We start from the raw sequence: 20,087 nt of genomic DNA, 5'->3' as shown, positions 1-20,087 counted from the left end.
AGACTTCAGTCAGAAAGTTAAAGCTTGGTGGCAAATGGGTCTTCCAAATGGACAATGACCCCAAGCATACTTCCAAAGTTGTGGCAAAATGGCTTAAGGACAACAAAGTCAAGGTATTGGAGTGGCCATCACAAAGCCCTGACTTCAATCCTATAGATAATTTGTTGGCAGAACTGAAAAAGCGTGTGTGAGCAAGGAGGCCAATAAACCTGACTCAGTTACACCAGCTCTGTCAGGAGGAATGGGCCAAAATTCACCCAACTTATTGTGGAAGGCTACCCAAAACCTTTGACCCAAGTTAAACAATTTAAAGGCAATGCTACCAAATACTTATTGAGTGTACATAAACTTCTGACCCACTGGGAATGTGATGAAAGAAATAAAAGCTGAAATGATTCATTCTCTCTACTATTATTTGGACATTTCACATTCTTAAAATAAAGTGGTGATCCTAACTGACCTAAGACAGGGAATTTTTACAGGAATTGTGAAAAACTGAGTTTAAATGTATTTGGCTAAGGTGTATGTAAACTTCCGACTTTAACTGTACATGATATGTGAAAGAATACATGGACAGATCACAGATAATGAATCTGTTGCTACTCAAGATTGACAGTAGTAAACATTAGTAATGCCAGAAAATACCTATTTTGTCATCTGGCCATATGCATCAACCATGACTAAGGAAGCATTCTCAATGCAGTTTCATTTTTTATGAGGACAACTTACCATAATTTCCACATTGATGATATCTGATACAGCCTCGAGACCGGAGTTTAAGGCAAAGACTCTGTAATACACTAAGAATGCAGTTTAAGATGTTAGGTTTATATAGTGTAACACCCTTTTATCTGTGGATAAATTAGAGCAACACGATTTTAACTCTGGGTCACAATCACCCCAATGTTCATCTCCCAGCTAGCTAGATACCTCATTTGCACATGCTGTATATAGATTTCTCTACTGTATTATTGATTGTATGTTTGTTTATTCCATGTGTAACTCTGTGTTGTTGTATGTGTCGAACTGCTTTGCTTTATCTTGGCCAGATCGCAGTTGCAAATGAGAACTTGTTCTCAACTAGCCTACCTGGTTGGTTAAATAAAGGTTAAAACATTTTTTTTTAAAGAAGATAAATGTCCATTAATGTTTCATGTGACTTTCGACCTGACCCCAAATTAATCAAACTGAATCACAGGGGTAGACTGGCCGTCTGGCATTTCAGGCAAATGACAGATGGGCCGGTCCATTTTTAGCCCAGTGGGCCTGTCTAACTAGTTTTTTTTTATCTGGCTAATATTTGGGGCCCCAAGAAAAAAACATGGTGGTGGCCTCAAGTTTAAAAAATGTTCGTTGGAAATAATAGGGTCGATTTCTGGTTCCAGTCCGCCCCTGAGCAGAGGTGATTGCTGAGCAATGCTAATTCGAAGGCTTTGGGTCAGTGGGCTCAGCCATACCTTTACTTTCTGGCGTGTAAATGGTTTTGTCCGTTTGTACAAATATGTAGCCGGTTTGAAAGGAGACCAGGACTACTTTTTCAATAAGGTGGCCTGGGAACTCAGCTTGCAGGTACACATACTGGTTCACTGTGTAGTCCTCATCAAAGAAGCCAGGTCCCTCCAAGATCTGACATGTTTGAGAAAAAAAAAAGTTTACAAAAAAACATCACCCCATCTACACACAGTACCCCATTATGACAAATTGAAAAAATGTTTTTAGACATTTTTGCAAATGTATTGAAAATTAAATGCAGAAATATCTCATTTACACAAGTATTCACAATCTTGAGTCAATACTTTTCAGAAGCACATTTGGCAACGATTACAGCTGTAAAGTCTTTCTGGGTAAGTCTCTAAGAGCTTTCCACACCTGGATTGTGCGACATTTGCCCATTATAATTTTCAAAATTCTTCAAGCTCTGTCAAATTGGTTGTTGATCATTGCTAGACAAGTATTTTCAAGTAGATTTAAGTCAAAACTGTAACGGCCACTCAGGAACATTCACTGTCTTCCTGGTACTGTACTCAACTCCAGTGTATATTTGGCCTTGTGCTTCAGGTTATTTTCCTGCTGAAAGGTGAATTTGTCTCCCAGTGTCTGGTGGAAAGCAGGCTGAACCATGTTTTCCTCTAGGATTTTGCCTGTGCTTAGCTCCATTCCATACATTTTTTTATCCTGAAAAACTCCCCAGTCCTTAATGATTACAAGCATACCCATAACATGATGCATCCACCACTATAATTGAAAATATGGAGTGGTACTCGGTAATGTGTTGTATTGGATTTGCCCCAAACACAACACTTTGTATTCAGGACACCTTAGAGGCTGCTGCCCTATATACATAGACTTGAAATCACTGGCCACTTCAATAATGGAACACTAGTCACTTTAATAATATTTACATATTTTTGCTTTACTCATCTCATATGTATAAACTGTATTCTATTCTACTGTATTTAGTCCATGCCCCTCCGACATTGCACGTCCTAATATCTATATTTCTTTATTCCATTATTTTACTTTTAGATTTGTGTGCATGGTGTGTATTGTTGTTATTCTTTTTATATTACTGCACTGTTGGAGCTATAAACACAAGCATTTCACTACGCCTGCAATAACATCTGCTAAATATGTGTATGTGACCAATAAAATTACATTTGATTTGATTGCTATGCCACATTTCTTTGCAGTTTTACTTTAGTGCCTTGTTGAAAACAAGATGCATGTTTTGGAATATTTTTTATTTTGTCCAGGCTTTCTTCTTTCACTCTGTCAATTAGGTTAGTATTGTGGATGAACTACAATGTTGTTGATGCATCCTCAGTTTTCTCCTATCACAGCCATTAAACTCTTTTTTAAAGTCACCATTGGCCTCCTGGTGAAATCACTGAGCGGTTTCCTTCCTCTTCGGCAACTATGTTACGAAGGACGCCTGTATCTTTTTAGTGACTGGGTGTATTGATAGACCATCCAAAGTGTAAGTAGTAACTTCACCATGCTCAAAGGGACATTCAATGTCTGCTTCTTTTCGAGGCATTGGAAAACCTCATTGGTCTTTGTGGTTTAATCTGTGTTTGAGTGAGTGCATACAATTAATTATGTGAGTAGTTAAGCATGTTTACTCCTGAACTTATATAGGCTTGCCATAACAAAGGAATTGAATACTTATTGACTCAGGACATTTCAGCTTTTCAGTTTTGAATTTGTCACATAAAAAATAACAAATACACTTTAACATTATGGGGTATTGTGTGTAGGCCAGTGACATAAATCAAAATATTATCCATTTTAATTCACTCTGTAGCACAACAAAATGTGGAAAAGGGCAAGGGGTGTGAATACTTTCTGAAGCCACTGTACATGTCATTTCTGTAAGGAAACATATATAAAGACTTACGTTAACGTCAATAAGTGCCTGGTATTTGTTAACTGAATTCAGGGACACACTTGTAGATGGGAGATGTTTATCTTTTGCAGGGAAGTTCTTCACCGTGATTTTGACATTGAAATCAGCCCCTGAGTAATCTTGAGCTTCAACAAAGACCCTCTCCATGCTACCCACCCGTATAGGGTTGGGAGCAGACATGACATACCTGCAGTGGTTAAGAGAGGAGAAAGGAAGATGAAAAATATGGAGTGGAAGATTGATTTGTACTTGACTAAGGCCGGGATTTAATTCAAGGCACATCATAGCACAGCACACAATAACAGACTTTAAAGGTAATTTACAGTTGAGCTGACATGAGCAGCATTTACCATGAATGTGATCTCAGTGAATGTTGGGGAAAATGCATTTAAAAGGCATATTGTTGACTGTCTAGTGCACTCAATCCCGGCCTACACCTTTTTGTTATGGAATGACTGACATCTGATCAGTGTGTGTGTACTTGCATCTGTCTGCATATGTGTTTATTGGGCATCTGTCTGCAGAAACCTGCTGTGTTTGGAGCTGCATAATAATCCTTTTTTAGTTCCCATTTCTGACACAAAATGCTGTAAACTGCAGAGACCATCATTGTGTGTTGGAAATGTATTACCCCTGAACAAGGTTCTAGTAGGCTTATGTACAAATTAGAATTGTGCAATAACAGAGCATAAGATATCTATTTTACACTGAATGGATTTGTTAATTAGTTAAGTTATTGTTATTAAATGTTATATTCCAATGTTATTTAATGTTATTAGTTATATTCCTATTCCAATATTACATTTAAAATAAAATAAAAAGAATTAAAAACAACTATTGAAAACCTTTTGCTCCTAAATGTAATTTTATTGACTGCTGGGATTTAAAATCTTGCATTATTCAAATAATATTCTGTGCAATTGTACATAATTGTCATGCCCTGACCTTAGTATCTTTGTTTTCTTTATTATTTTGGTTAGGTCAGGGTGTGACATGGGTGATGTATGTGTTTTGCACCTGTCTAGGGGTTTTGTATGTCTATGGGTGTCAACTAATCTAGGTGTTATGTATGTCTATGGTTGCCTAGATTGGTTCTCAATTATAGGCAGATGTTTATCGTTGTCTCTGATTGGGAACCATATTTAGGCAGCCATATTCCTTGGGTATTTTGTGTGTTATTGTCTATGTATTAGTTGCTTGTGTCTGCACTTATACACTGCTCAAAAAAATAAAGGGAACACTTAAACAACACAATGTACTCCAAGTCAATCACACTTCTGTGAAATCAAACTGTCCACTTAAGAAGCAACACTGATTGACAATAAATTTCACATGCTGTTGTGCAAATGGAATAGACAACAGGTGGAAATTATAGGCAATTAGCAAGACACCCCCAATAAAGGAGTGGTTCTGCAGGGGGTGACCACTTCTCAGTTCCAATGCTTCCTGGCTGATGTTTTGGTCACTTTTGAATGCTGGCGGTGCTTTCACTCTAGTGGTAGCATGAGATGGAGTCTACAGCCCACACAAGTGGCTCAGGTAGTGCAGCTCATCCAGGATGGCACATCAATGCGAGCTGTGGCAAGAAGGTTTGCTGTGTCTTTCAGCGTAGTGTCCAGAGCATGGAGGCACTACCAGGAGACAGGCCAGTACATCAGGAGACGTGGAGGAGGCCGTAGGAGGGCAACAACCCAGCAGCAGGACCGCTACCTCCGCCTTTGTGCAAGGAGGAGCAGGAGGAGCACTGCCAGAGCCCTGCAAAATGACCTCCAGCAGGCCACAAATGTGCATGTGTCTGCTCAAACGGTCAGAAACAGACTCCATGAGGGTGGTATGAGGGCCCGACATCCACAGGTGGGGGTTGTGCTTACAGCCCAACACCGTGCAGGACGTTTGGCATTTGCCAGAGAACACCAAGATTGGCAAATTCGCCACTGGCGCCCTGTGCTCTTCACAGATGAAAGCAGGTTCACACTGAGCACATGTGACAGACGTGACAGAGTCTGGAGACGCCGTGGAGAACGTTCTGCTGCCTGCAACATCCTCCAGCATGACCGGTTTGGCGGTGGGTCAGTCATGGTGTGGGGTGGCATTTCTTTGGGGGGCCCACAGCCCTCCATGTGCTCGCCAGAGGTAGCCTGACTGCCATTAGGTACCGAGATGAGATCCTCAGACCCCTTGAGAGACCATATGCTGGTGCGGTTGTCCCTGGGTGCCTCCTAATGCAAGACAATGCTAGACCTCATGTGGCTGGAGTGTGTCAGCAGTTCCTGCAAGAGGAAGGCATTGATGCTGTGGACTGGCCCGCCTGTTCCCCAGACCTGAATCCAATTGAGCACATCTGGGACATTATGTCTCGCTCCATCCACCAACGCCACGTTGCACCACAGACTGTCCAGGAGTTGGCGGATGCTTTAGTCCAGGTCTGGGAGGAGATCCCTCAGGAGACCATCTGCCACCTCATCTGGAGAATGCCCAGGCGTTGTAGGGATTTCCACCCCACATAGCCTGGTTCCTCTCTAGGTTTCTTCCTAGGTATTGGCCTTTCTAGGGAGTTTTTCCTAGCCACCGTGCTTCTCCACCTGCATTGCTTGCTGTTTGGGGTTTTAGGCTGGGTTTCTGTACAGCACTTTGAGATATCAGCTGATGTACGAAGGGCTATATAAATAAATTTGATTTGATTTGATACAGGCACGTGGAGGCCACACACACTACTGAGCCTCATTTTGACTTGTTTTAAGGACATTACATCAAAGTTGGATCAGCCTGTAGTGTGGTTTTCCACTTAAATTTTGAGTGTGACTCCAAATCCAGACCTCCATGGGTTGATAAATTTGATTTCCATTGATCATTTTTGTGTGATTTTGTTGTCAGCACATTCAACTATGTAAAGAAAAAAAGTATTTAATAAGAATATTTCATTCATTCAGATCTAGGATGTGTTATTTTAGTGTTCCCTTTATTTTTTGAGCAGTGTATTATATATTTATTGTTTTGTAAGTTTGTTTAGTGTTTCTTTGTCTTCATTAAAGAAGTATGTATTCATCTTACTCTGCGCCTTGGTCTCCTCCATACATCGAACGTGACAGAATAACCCACCATATAAGGACCAAGCAGCGTGAAAAAGAGGAGTGGACATCGTGGACTTGGGAGAAAGAGGAGTGGAGGACATCCTGGACCTGGGAGGAGGAAATGGCAGGGGACAAGACCCTGCCATGGAAGCAGGTGGAGAGAGCACAGGAGGAACGGCGACGATATATGAAGACACGACTAGCACGGAAGCCCGAAAGCCCCATTCATTTTTTTTTGGGGGGGGGGGGTACACGAGGAGATTGGTTGAGTCATGTAGGAGACCCTGAGCCAACTCCTCGTGCTTACCGTGGGGAGCATGTTACTGGTCAGGCACCGTGTGTCTCCAGTGCGCATTTCTAGCCCGGTGCGCTCTATTCCAGCCAGGAAGGAGGGTGCCGGCTCAGCGCTCCTGGTCTCCAGTATACCTCCATGGACCAGGATATCCTGCGCTGGCTCTGCGTACTGTGAGTCTCCACAGCCCAGTATGTCCTGTGCCTGCTCCACGCACTCGCCCTGAGGTGCTTGTCCCCAGCCCAGTAACACCAGTGCCAACACCACGCACCAGGCTTCCTGTGCGTCTCCAGAGCCCTGTATGCCCTGTTCCCCCTCCCCGCACTCGCCCCGAGGTGCGTGTCCTCAGCCCGGTACCACCAATGCCGGTACCACACACCAGGCCTCCAGTGCGTCTCCAGGGTCCAGTACTCCCTGCTCCTCGCACTCGCCCTGAGGTGCGTGTCCCCAGCCTGGTACCACCAGTGCGGGCACCATGCACCAGGCCTATAGTGCGCCTCGGCAGTCCAGAGCGTCCGGCGACAGTACCCAGTCCAGAGCGTCCGGCGACAGCACCCAGTCCAGAGCGTCCGGCGACGGGCCGCAGACCGGAACCCCCTACGACGGGCCGCAGACCGGAACCCCCTACGACGGGTCGCAGTCCGGAACCTACCACGATGGGTCGCAGACCGGAACCTACCACGACGGGTCGCAGTCTGGATCCACCAGAGTCTCCCTCCAGTCCGGATCCGCCAGTCTCCCTCCAGTCCGAATCCGCCAGAGTCTCCCTCCAGTCCGGATCCGCCAGAGTCTCCCTCCGGTCTGGATCCGCCACTCACTCCAGACTCGTCCATCAGTCCAGTGGCGTCCTCTAGTCCGGGGGCGGCGGTGAGGGTTCCCGCTCCAGAGACATTAAGTAGGTGTGACGAGTCAGAAGTGGAGCGGGGTCCACTTCACGAGCCAGAACTGCCACCTCGGACTTATGCCCACCCAGACCCTCTTATAGATGTCATCCTAACTAATTCGCCCTCCAAATACACCTCTGCTGTTTTCAATCAAGATTTCAGCGATCACTGCCTCATTGCCTGCATCTGTAATGGGTCTGCGACCAAACGACCACCCCTCATCACTGTCAAATGCTCCCTGAAACACTTCTGCGAGCAGGCCTTTCTAATTGACCTGGCCGGGGTATCCTGGAATGACATTGACCTCATCCCGTCAGTAGATGATGCCTGGCTATTCTTTAAAAGTGCCTTCCTCACCATCTTAAATAAGCATGCCCCTCTCTCAAAAATTGATAGATATAGTCCTTGGTTCACGCCAGACCTGTCTGCCCTTGACCAGCACAAAAACATCCTGTGGCGTTCTGCATTAGCATCGAATAGCCCCCGTGATATACAACTTTTCAGGGAAGTTAGGAACAAATATACACAGGCAGTTAGAAAAGCTAAGGCAAGCTTTTTCAAACAGAAATTTGCATCCTGTAGTACTAACTCAAAAAAGTTCTGGGACACTGTAAAGTCCATGGAGAATAAGAGCACCTCCTCCCAGCTGCCCACTGCTCTGAGGCTAGGAAACATTGTCACCACCGATAAATCCACTATAATTGAGAATTTCAATAAGCATTGCTCTACGGCTGGCCATGCTTTCCACTTGGCTGCCCCTACCCCGGTCAACTGCCTGGCACCCTCCACAGCAACCCGCCAAAGCCCCCACCATTTATCCTTTACCCAAATCCAGATAGCCGATGTTCTGAAAGAGCTGCAAAATCTGGACCCCTACAAATCAGTCGGGCTGGACAATCTGGACCCTCTCTTTCTAAAATTATCTGCCGAAATTGTTGCATAGGGAGAGACAGAGCTGCCGCGGTCATCGTCCTCTTCAAAGGGGGTGACACTCTAGACCCAAACTGCTACAGACCTACAGTGCCTTGCGAAAGTATTCGGCCCCCTTGAACTTTGCGACCTTTTGCCACATTTCAGGCTTCAAACATAAAGATATAAAACTGTATTTTTTTGTGAAGAATCAACAACAAGTGGGACACAATCATGAAGTGGAACAACATTTATTGGATATTTCAAACTTTTTTAACAAATCAAAAACTGAAACATTGGGCGTGCAAAATTATTCAGCCCCCTTAAGTTAATACTTTGTAGCGCCACCTTTTGCTGCGATTACAGCTGTAAGTCACTTGGGGTATGTCTCTATCAGTTTTGCACATCGAGAGACTGAAATTTTTTCCCATTCCTCCTTGCAAAACAGCTCGAGGTCAGTGAGGTTGGATGGAGAGCATTTGTGAACAGCAGTTTTCAGTTCTTTCCACAGATTCTCGATTGGATTCAGGTCTGGACTTTGACTTGGCCATTCTAACACCTGGATATGTTTATTTTTGAACCATTCCATTGTAGATTTTGCTTTATGTTTTGGATCATTGTCTTGTTGGAAGACAAATCTCCGTCCCAGTCTTAGGTCTTTTGCAGACTCCATCAGGTTTTCTTCCAGAATGGTCCTGTATTTGGCTCCATCCATCTTCCCATCAATTTGAACCATCTTCCCTGACCCTGCTGAAGAAAAGCAGGCCCAAACCATGATGATGCCACCACCATGTTTGACAGTGGGGATGGTGTGTTCAGGGTGATGAGCTGTGTTGCTTTTACGCCAAACATAACGTTTTGCATTGTTGCCAAAAAGTTCAATTTTGGTTTCATCTGACCAGAGCACCTTCTTCCACATGTTTGGTGTGTCTCCCAGGTGGCTTGTGGCAAACTTTAAACAACACTTTTTATGGATATCTTTAAGAAATGGCTTTCTTCTTGCCACTCTTCCATAAAGGCCAGATTTGTGCAATATACAACTGATTGTTGTCCTATGGACAGTCTCCCACCTCAGCTGTAGATCTCTGCAGTTCATCCAGAGTGATCATGGGCCTCTTGGCTGCATCTCTGATCAGTCTTCTCCTTGTATGAGCTGAAAGTTTAGAGGGACGGCCAGGTCTTGGTAGATTTGCAGTGGTCTGATACTCCTTCCATTTCAATATTATCGCTTGCACAGTGCTCCTTGGGATGTTTAAAGCTTGGGAAATCTTTTGGTATCCAAATCCGGCTCTAAACTTCTTCACAACAGTATCTCGGACCTGCCTGGTGTGTTCCTTGTTCTTCATGATGCTCTCTGCGCTTTTAACGGACCTCTGAGACTATCACAGTGCAGGTGCATTTATACGGAGACTTGATTACACACAGGTGGATTGTATTTATCATCATTAGTCATTTAGGTCAACATTGGATCATTCAGAGATCCTCACTGAACTTCTGGAGAGAGTTTGCTGCACTGAAAGTAAAGGGGCTGAATAATTTTGCACGCCCAATTTTTCAGTTTTTGATTTGTTAAAAAAGTTTGAAATATCCAATAAATGTCGTTCCACTTCATGATTGTGTCCCACTTATTGTTGATTCTTCACCAAAAAATACAGTTTTATATCTTTATGTTTGAAGCCTGAAATGTGGCAAAAGGTCGTAAAGTTCAAGGGGGCCGAATACTCTCGCAAGGCACTGAATATCTATGCTATCCTGTCTTTCTAAGGTCTTCGAAAGTCAAGTTAACAAACAGATTACTGACCATTTCGAATCCCACCATACCTTCTCCGCTATGCAATCTGGTTTCAGAGCTGGTCATGGGTGCACCTCAGCCACGCTCAAGGTTCTAAACGACATCATAACCGCCATCGATAAGAGACATTACTGTGCAGCCATATTCATCGACCTGGCCAAGGCTTTCGACTCTGTCAATCACAACATTCTTATTGGCAGACTCGACAGCCTTGGGTTCTCAAATGATTGCCTCGCCTGGTTTACCAACTACTTCTCTGATAGTGTGTCAAATCGGAGGGCCTGTTGTCTGGACCTCTGACAGTCTCTATAGGTGTGCCACAGGGTTCAATTCTCGGGCCGACTCTCTTTTCTGTATACATCTATGATGTTGCTCTTGCTGCTGGTGATTCTCTGATCCACCTCTACGCAGACGACACCATTCTGTATACTTCTGGCCCCTCCTTGGACACTGTGTTAACTAACCTCCAGACGAGCTTAAATGCCATACAACTCTCCTTCCGTGGCCTCCAACTGCTCTTAAACGCAAGTAAAACTAAATGCATGCTTTTCAATCGATCGCTGCCCGCACCTGCTCGCCCGTCCAGCATCACTACTCTGGACGGCTCTGACTTAGAATACGTGGACAACTACAAATACCTAGGTGTCTGGTTAGACTGTCAACTCTTCTTCCAGACTTACATTAAGCATCTCCAATCCAAAATTAAATCTAGAATCGGCTTCCTATATCGCAACAAAGCATCCTTCACTCATGCTGCCAAACATACCCTCGTAAAACTGACCATCCTTCCGATCCTCGACTTCGGTGATGTCATCTATAAAATAGCCTCCAACACTCTACTCAACAAACTGGATGCAGTCTATCACAGTGCCATCCGTTTTGTCACCAAACACTACCCACCATTGCGATCTGTACACTCTCGTTGGTTGGCCCTCGCTTCATACAAAAAAAAAAAAAAAATAAAAAAAAAAATAAAAAAAAAAAAAAAAAACCAGGGTGGCATAGCAGTTCAGACGTCTTTTGTCCTCGTCTTGTCGTGTCCTGTATATATATATATTTACAACTTTTTCACATACATTTTATTTTTATTTTCCATCAACTCATCTTCAAAACACTCTCCTGCAACCCGCCTCACCAATGTATATTTATAAAAAAGTATTATTTACCTCAGATCTGTAATCCTCCAAGAAGCTAGCCAGAAACTCCAAGAAGCTAGCCTGAAACTAGCCAGAAGCTAATCCAGAAGCTAGTTCAGAAGCTAGTTAGCTCCTTTACTGGCAAATCGTTAGTATTCAGCTAACCACGGTTTGTGGTCATCAGCTATCCTTTAGCTCGAAAATCTATCGCCAGTTCTGTACGGCGCAGCGCGGCTCGGAACGGAACATACCGGACCAATTTTTCTCTCCATGTCCCTGGATTTCGACTGCTCTCTGGACATTCATACCCGGATCTCACAGCTAGCTAGCTGCTATCCGTGTGACTATCGGCCTTCGTCGATTCCGGAGCAAACATCAATTATTCCGGAGCTAGCAAGCTCCGTCAATCACTCCTGAGTTCCATCAATCACACCTGGGCTGCAGTCACCTATCCGGACCCGTTTTACTGCTTTCGCGGAGCCCCACCGGGCCTTCACAACTGGACTGCCGACGTTATCTACCCGAAGGAGTTATTCGGCTGGCTCCTGAACGCCCATCTGCGGCCTGCTAACCGTTAGCTGTCTTACCGGCTGCTATCTGAATAGACAATCGGACAATTTTTTTTTTATATATATATTTTTTTATTTTTTATTATTATTATTATGTTTTCTTCTTGGGCCTCTATAACTATATCTATTGTTTTTATTTTTGTTGTTGTTGTGTGATTTGGATTAATCCCCTCTACCACACGGAACCCCACTAATCTACTGACGGAACGCAAGAGGTAGCTAACAACAGACCTCCATCCTATGCTAGCTTGCTACCGATGCCCTGGCTAGCTGTCTAAATCACCAACCAACCTCTCCACTCACCGGACCCTTTTGATCACTCGACTAAGCATGCCTCTCCTTAATGTCAATATGTCTTGTCCATTTCTGTTCTGGTTAGTGTTTATTGGCTTATTTCACTGTAGAGCCTCTAGTCCTGCTCACTATACCTTATCCAACCTATTAGTTCCACCACCCACACATGCAATGACATCTCCTGGTTTCAACGATGTTTCTAGAGACAATATCTCTCTCTTCATCACTCAATACCTAGGTTTACCTCCACTATATTCACATCCTACCATACATTTGTCTGTACATTATACCTTGATGCTATTTTATCGCCCCCAGAAACCTCCTTTTACTCTATGTTCCAGACGTTCTAGACGACCAATTCTCATAGCTTTTAGCCGTACCCTTATTCTACTCCTCCTATGTTCCTCTGGCGATGTAGAGGTGAATCCAGGCCCTGCAGTGCCTAGCTCCACTCCTATTCCCCAGGCGCTCTCTTTTGACGACTTCTGTAACCGTAATAGCCTTGGTTTCATGCATGTTAACATTAGAAGCCTCCTCCCTAAGTTTGTTCTATTCACTGCTTTAGCACACTCTGCCAACCCGGATGTTCTAGCTGTGTCTGAATCCTGGCTTAGGAAGACCACCAAAAACTCAGACATTTTAATTCCAAACTACAACATTTTCAGACAAGATAGAACTGCCAAAGGGGGCGGTGTTGCAATCTACTGCAAAGATAGCCTGCAGAGTTCTGTCCTACTATCCAGGTCTGTACCCAAACAATTTGAACTTCTACTTTTAAAAATCCACCTCTCTAAAAACAAGTCTCTCACTGTTGCCGCCTGCTATAGACCACCCTCTGCCCCCAGCTGTGCTCTGGACACCATATGTGAACTGATTGCCCCCCATCTATCTTCAGAGTTCGTGCTGCTAGGCGACCTAAACTGGAACATGCTTAACACCCCAGCCATCCTACAATCTAAACTTGATGCCCTCAATCTCACACAAATTATCAATGAACCTACCAGGTACCTCCCCAAAACCTTAAACACGGGCACCCTCATAGATATCATCCTAACCAACTTCCCCTCTAAATACACCTCTGCTGTCTTCAACCAAGATCTCAGCGATCACTGCCTCATTGCCTGCATCCGTAATGGGTCAGCGGTCAAACGACCGCCACTCATCACTGTAAAACGCTCCCTGAAACACTTCTGCGAGCAGGCCTTTCTAATCGACCTGGCCGGGGTATCCTGGAAGGATATTGATCTCATCCCGTCAGTAGAGGATGCCTGGATATTTTTTTTAAAATGCCTTCCTAACCATCCTAAATAAACATGCCCCATTCAAGAAATTTAGAACCAGGAACAGATATAGCCCTTGGTTCTCCCCAGACCTGACTGCCCTTAACCAACACAAAAACATCCTATGGCGTTCTGCATTAGCATCGAACAGCCCCCGTGATATGCAGCTGTTCAGGGAAGCTAGAAATCATTATACACAGGCAGTTAGAAAAGCCAAGGCTAGCTTTTTCAAGCAGAAATTTGCTTCCTGCAACACTAACTCAAAAAAGTTCTGGGACACTGTAAAGTCCATGGAGAATAAGAACACCTCCTCCCAGCTGCCCACTGCACTGAAGATAGGAAACACTGTCACCACTGATAAATCCACTATAATTGAGAATTTCAATAAGCATTTTTCTACGGCTGGCCATGCTTTCCACCTGGCTACTCCTACCCCGGACAACAGCACTGCACCCCCAACAGCAACTCGCCCAAGCCTTCCCCATTTCTCCTTCTCCCAAATCCATTCAGCTGATGTTCTGAAAGAGCTGCAAAATCTGGACCCCTACAAATCAGCCGGGCTAGACAATCTGGACCCTTTCTTTCTAAAATTATCTGCCGAAATTGTTGCCACCCCTATTACTAGCCTGTTCAACCTCTCTTTCGTGTCGTCTGAGATTCCCAAAGATTGGAAAGCAGCTGCGGTCATCCCCCTCTTCAAAGGGGGGGACACTCTTGACCCAAACTGCTACAGACCTATATCTATCCTACCGTGCCTTTCTAAGGTCTTCGAAAGCCAAGTCAACAAACAGATTACCGACCATTTCGAATCTCACCATACCTTCTCTGCTATGCAATCCGGTTTCAGAGCTGGTCATGGGTGCACCTCAGCCACGCTCAAGGTCCTAAACGATATCTTAACCGCCATCGATAAGAAACATTACTGTGCAGCCGTATTCATTGATCTGGCCAAGGCTTTCGACTCTGTCAATCACCATATCCTCATCGGCAGACTCGACAGCCTTGGTTTCTCAAATGATTGCCTCGCCTGGTTCACCAACTACTTCTCTGATAGAGTTCAGTGTGTCAAATCGGAGGGTCTGCTGTCCGGACCTCTGGCAGTCTCTATGGGGGTGCCACAGGGTTCAATTCTTGGACCGACTCTCTTCTCTGTATACATCAATGAGGTCGCTCTTGCTGCTGGTGAGTCCCTGATCCACCTCTACGCAGACGACACCATTCTGTATACTTCCGGCCCTTCTCTGGACACTGTGTTAACAACCCTCCAGGCAAGCTTCAATGCCATACAACTCTCCTTCCGTGGCCTCCAATTGCTCTTGAATGCAAGTAAAACTAAATGCATGCTCTTCAACCGATCGCTGCCTGCACCTACCCGCCTGTCCAACATCACTACTCTGGACGGCTCTGACTTAGAATACGTGGACAACTACAAATACTTAGGTGTCTGGTTAGATTGTAAACTCTCCTTCCAGACCCATATCAAACATCTCCAATCCAAAGTTAAATCTAGAATTGGCTTCCTATTTCGCAACAAAGCATCCTTCACTCATGCTGCCAAACATACCCTTGTAAAACTGACCATCCTACCAATCCTCGACTTTGGCGATGTCATTTACAAAATAGCCTCCAATACCCTACTCAACAAATTGGATGCAGTCTATCACAGTGCAATCCGTTTTATCACCAAAGCCCCATATACTACCCACCATTGCGACCTGTACGCTCTCGTTGGCTGGCCCTCGCTTCATACTCGTCGCCAAACCCACTGGCTCCATGTCATCTACAAGACACTGCTAGGTAAAGTCCCCCCTTATCTCAGCTCGCTGGTCACCATAGCATCTCCCACCTGTAGCACACGCTCCAGCAGGTATATCTCTCTAGTCACCCCCAAAACCAATTCTTTCTTTGGCCGCCTCTCCTTCCAGTTCTCTGCTGCCAATGACTGGAACGAACTACAAAAATCTCTGAAACTGGAAACACTTATCTCCCTCACTAGCTTTAAGCACCAACTGTCAGAGCAGCTCACAGATTACTGCACCTGTACATAGCCCACCTATAATTTAGCCCAAACAACTACCTCTTTCCCAACTGTATTTAATTTTAATTTATTTATTTATTTTGCTCCTTTGCACCCCATTATTTTTTTATTTCTACTTTGCACATTCTTCCATTGCAAAACTACCATTCCAGTATTTTACTTGCTATATTGTATTTACTTTGCCATCTTGGCCTTTTTTGCCTTTACCTCCCTTCTCACCTCATTTGCTCACATTGTATATAGACTTGTTTATACTGCATTATTGACTGTATGTTTGTTTTTACTCCATGTGTAACTCTGTGTCGTTTTATCTGTCGAACTGCTTTGCTTTATCTTGGCCAGGTCGCAATTGTAAATGAGAACTTGTTCTCAACTTGCCTACCTGGTTAAATAAAGGTAAAATAAATAAATAAAAAATACTCGCCACCAAACCCAGTTTACAGATCACTGCACCTGTACTTAGTCTATCTGTAAACAGCCGATCTATCTACCTACCTCATCCCCATACTGGTATTTATTTATTTAGCTCCTTTGCACCCCAGTATCTCTACCTGCACATTCATCTTCTGCCGATCTACCAATCCAGTGTTTAATTGCTATATTGTAATTACTTCGCCACCATGGCCTATTTATTTCCTTAACTTACCTCATTTGTACTCACTGTATATAGACTTTTTGTTTTATTTTGTTCTACTGTATTATTGACTGTATGTTTTGTTTATTCCATGTGTAACTCTGTGTTGTATGTGTCGAATTGCTACGCTTTATCTTGGCCAGGTCGCAGTTGCAAATGAGAATTTGTTCTCAACTAGCCTACCTGGTCAAATAAAGGTGAAATAAATAAATAAAATAGGCTTAGGTGTTCGCCCTGACCTTTGTTCTCTTTATTATTTTGGTTAGGTCAGGGTGTGACATGGGTGATTTAATTTTTTTTGGACCTGTCTAGGGGTTTTGTATGTCTATGGGTGTTAACTAGGTGTTATGTCTATGGTTGACTAGATTAGTTCTCAATTAGAGGCAATTAGTTCTCAATTAGAGAAATACTAATTAGGCAGCTGTTTATTTAAAAAAAAAAATGTAACCTTTATTTTACTAGGCAAGTCAGTTAAGAACAAATTCTTATTTTCAATAACGGCCTAGGAACAGTGGATTAACTGCCTGTTCAGGGGTAGAAAGACAGATTTGTACCTTGTCAGCTCAGGGCTTCGAACTTGCAACCTTTTGGTTACTAGTCCAACCCTGTAGCCACTAGGCTTGCCGCCCCGTTTATCGTTGTCTCTGATTGGGAACCATATTTAGGCACTTGTGTATTTCGTGGGTTATATGTATTAGTTACTTGTGTCTGCACTTATATTATATAGCATCACGTTCGGTTTATTGTTTTGTAAGTTTGTCTAGTGTTTCTTCGTATTCATTAAAGAAGTATGTATTTATCTTACGCTGCGCCTTGGTCTCCATACATACATCGAACGTGACAATACATCGAACGTGACAATAATGGATTGTATGGAAAAGAAACAACAAAGAAAGAACAGAGTAAATTTATGTGCACGTGAATTAAAAAGTCACTTTACAATAAAACTCCTCATACTGTGGATATTAATAGTGACATGTGCAACACCCCCCCACATATTTTATGTAAATAATTAAAACTAGACTTAGCTTTTAATTATTACTTACTAAATAATTTCCAAATAAAACGTATTAAATGGAGTTTAAATGTAAACTGTACCCATTTATTTCCCTTTATCGTTTATTCGCCTAAGCATGACCTTCAATTATTTTTCCAAAGGTAGCTTTTTTGTTGTCAACAATTAGACATTGTTCTTAGGAGGTTACCCCCTAGTATTCTAAATGTCAGTTGGCTTTTCATAGCCGAGCATTCAGAGGTGGAGACAGCAGAGGTCGAGACGGTGGCTAAAGTAAGCTGATGTTTGTTGAGGTTGTTTAAAGAGAACCAAACCACAGATTACAAATGGTAAACAATAAATTGTATGGCGCTAGCCACGTATCCTCCACAGTGTAAAAATCATCGTCAAAAAAAAAAATCACGACAGTTGTGATGGAAACTATACATTTCGGTACAATTTTATAAATGCAGACAGATAATTTGTTTGTTTGACATGTCATCTTTTTGTGTCTGTAAAATTAATTGCTGTGGAAAGTCCTTTATGCACAAATATTGATATAATAACCATCATATCGAGCTACATTTGTGAGTCACGCGGTGATATGGTGTGTGGTCCTCCCACTACGATCTGGTAAACCATTCGGTTTATTAGGCTACAGATTAAATGATGAAGATATGATAAACTTCACAGGGTGGTTAAAAGTGCACAGTGATCTTGATGCTTCTTTCCAATAAATATTGAGGGTCTTATTCTGGTGATATGATGATCGATGCTTGACTGCCGTTTGACAAATACAAATATTCTCTCTCGCTCTTATCCATAATAATCGCATCAACTAGACTAGTCTACCCGCACTGTATCTGCGAGCGGTTGGCTAGAGCGCATTTGCCAAGACCAGGGTAGGCACATTTGCTATTTAACGCAAATTGAAAATGCGATAGAAACACATTGAACCTCTGTGTGTAATGCACTAGGTCATTATTGTTGTTATTATTATCGTAATTGTAATGCACTACGTCATTACACGCAGATATTTATCCACAACTAGTCAATTTTATCAGCAACAAATCCGCAATGTCGCCAATTTGATGGGAACCTAGCTATTACTACTACCATTTTTAGAAGTACTACTTATCAATGTTTCTATGATACGTTTACCATGACAATTCTTGGAATGATGGTTGATGTATTGCCTTTACAATTGTGGGACCAAATGTTGTACCACGTTAAACTATCTTATTTATGATGTACTCACAGCACTTCACCATTGGAGAGCATAGGGAGAGACAGAGCCACAGCGGCCAGCAACACCAGTTCGACCCGCTTCATTGTGAGTCTGATTCAAATCCAGATTAAATTGCTTCACCCAGGCTCAAGCTTTTATCGTTGCATTTTCCTGACCGTAACTGTTCTTGACCCTCCACATTGGGACGGGTGCCAGACAACACGCTCACCCTCCCTCCCTCTATTTGTTCTTAGCAGAATTGGGAATTCCCAGGACAGCGAGATACAAGACTCTCCTTAAATCCTACTTCTGCCACCTAATTAATGAGACTCCTCTTAACTGTGTGTAATTCTATATTTATTGCTGTTAAATCTATACCTATGCATGTCAGTGCTTAAGATGGCATGTGGGTATCTTAAAAAAACGAGAACTTGGGAAACCTGTGGCTAGATAAATTAAATGAATGTGTGAAGGAGTTCAACTGAGAGACTCTAATGAAAAACAATAGGCTAAGTAGGTTTCTGATAGATGCAACATTTCTGTTTCTACTTAACTTTGACCAAATAGATGTTTGAGCCATTATTCTTGCCCGCCAATAACTGGTACATTTTTTATGATTTAGCTGATGTGTGTGGGTTACTGATTGACAACTTCAACGACATTTCCTGGCAGTTTTTCTCTCTCTCTCTGCAAACAGTGTTTGTTATGTAATGGGCAAGTGGCAATGACCCCAATCTTTTTCAGATAACCCTACCCAATACAAATTTACATTACCATGTAATTTACCAATAAAATGGTCTGATGGAGAAGTGGACATACTCGGTATACAAATCCCAAAAGGAAGAAATTCTCACTCCAATAAATTTGAATAGAAAGTTAGCAAAAATAGATAAGATCTTGCTACCATGAAAAGGAAAATACCTGTCTATTTGTGGAAAAATCACCCTGATTAACTCTTTAGTCATATCACAGTTGAGCTATTTGCTTATGGTTTTGCCTACACCTAGTGACCTGCTTTTTAAATTATATGAACATAAAATATTCAATTTTTTATGGAACGGCAAGCCAGATAAAATTAAAAGGGCCTATTTATATAACGAATATGAATTCGGAGGGCAGAAATTATTATTATTAAATATTAAAGCATTAGACTACTCATTAAAGGCATCAGTCATAAAAAAGTTAGACTTAAATCCAAACTGGTTCTCTAGTAAATTGGTAGGAATGTCTCATCCTATGTTCAAGAAGGGCCTTTAACCCTTTATTCAGATTACAACGGCCCACTTTGGGTTGTTTGAAAAGGAATCTCCAATATATCTTTATTTTTTAAACAAGCCTTAGAAAGTTGGTTGCAATTTCAGTTTAATCCACCTGAAAAGACAGAACAAATAATACAACAAATATTGTGGTTAAATTCAAATATACTTATTGATTAAAAAAAACTGTATTTTTCGAATACATTTTTAAAAAATGTATAATTTTTGTGAATGAAAAACCCTTATACAAATAACACAGCAAAATATCTTATTAACAACGTACATGTTCATTCACAATCGACAT

General features: G+C 42.7%; 1 protein-coding gene across 1 annotated transcript in view; it reads right to left on the bottom strand.

Moving 5' to 3' along the window:
- The window catches only part of LOC109889906 (complement C3), a 61,090-nt gene extending 42,378 nt beyond the window's left edge, over nt 1-18,712 (bottom strand). Inside the window, exons 1-4 of the mRNA XM_020481725.2 lie at nt 18,558-18,712; nt 3,398-3,593; nt 1,458-1,626; nt 730-800 (exon numbers count right to left, since the gene is read on the bottom strand). Coding sequence (XP_020337314.1) covers nt 730-800; nt 1,458-1,626; nt 3,398-3,593; nt 18,558-18,631 — 510 coding nt within the window. The 5' untranslated portion in view covers nt 18,632-18,712. The remainder of the gene's footprint in view (nt 1-729; nt 801-1,457; nt 1,627-3,397; nt 3,594-18,557) is intronic.
- Nucleotides 18,713-20,087: the final 1,375 nt, after the last annotated feature.

Source organism: Oncorhynchus kisutch, linkage group LG1 (assembly GCF_002021735.2).
Source record: "Oncorhynchus kisutch isolate 150728-3 linkage group LG1, Okis_V2, whole genome shotgun sequence".
In the NCBI taxonomy this organism is placed as follows: domain Eukaryota; kingdom Metazoa; phylum Chordata; class Actinopteri; order Salmoniformes; family Salmonidae; genus Oncorhynchus; species Oncorhynchus kisutch.
The sequence above is the reverse complement of the archived record's forward strand: the minus strand, read 5'-3'. Positions and strand labels throughout refer to the sequence as shown.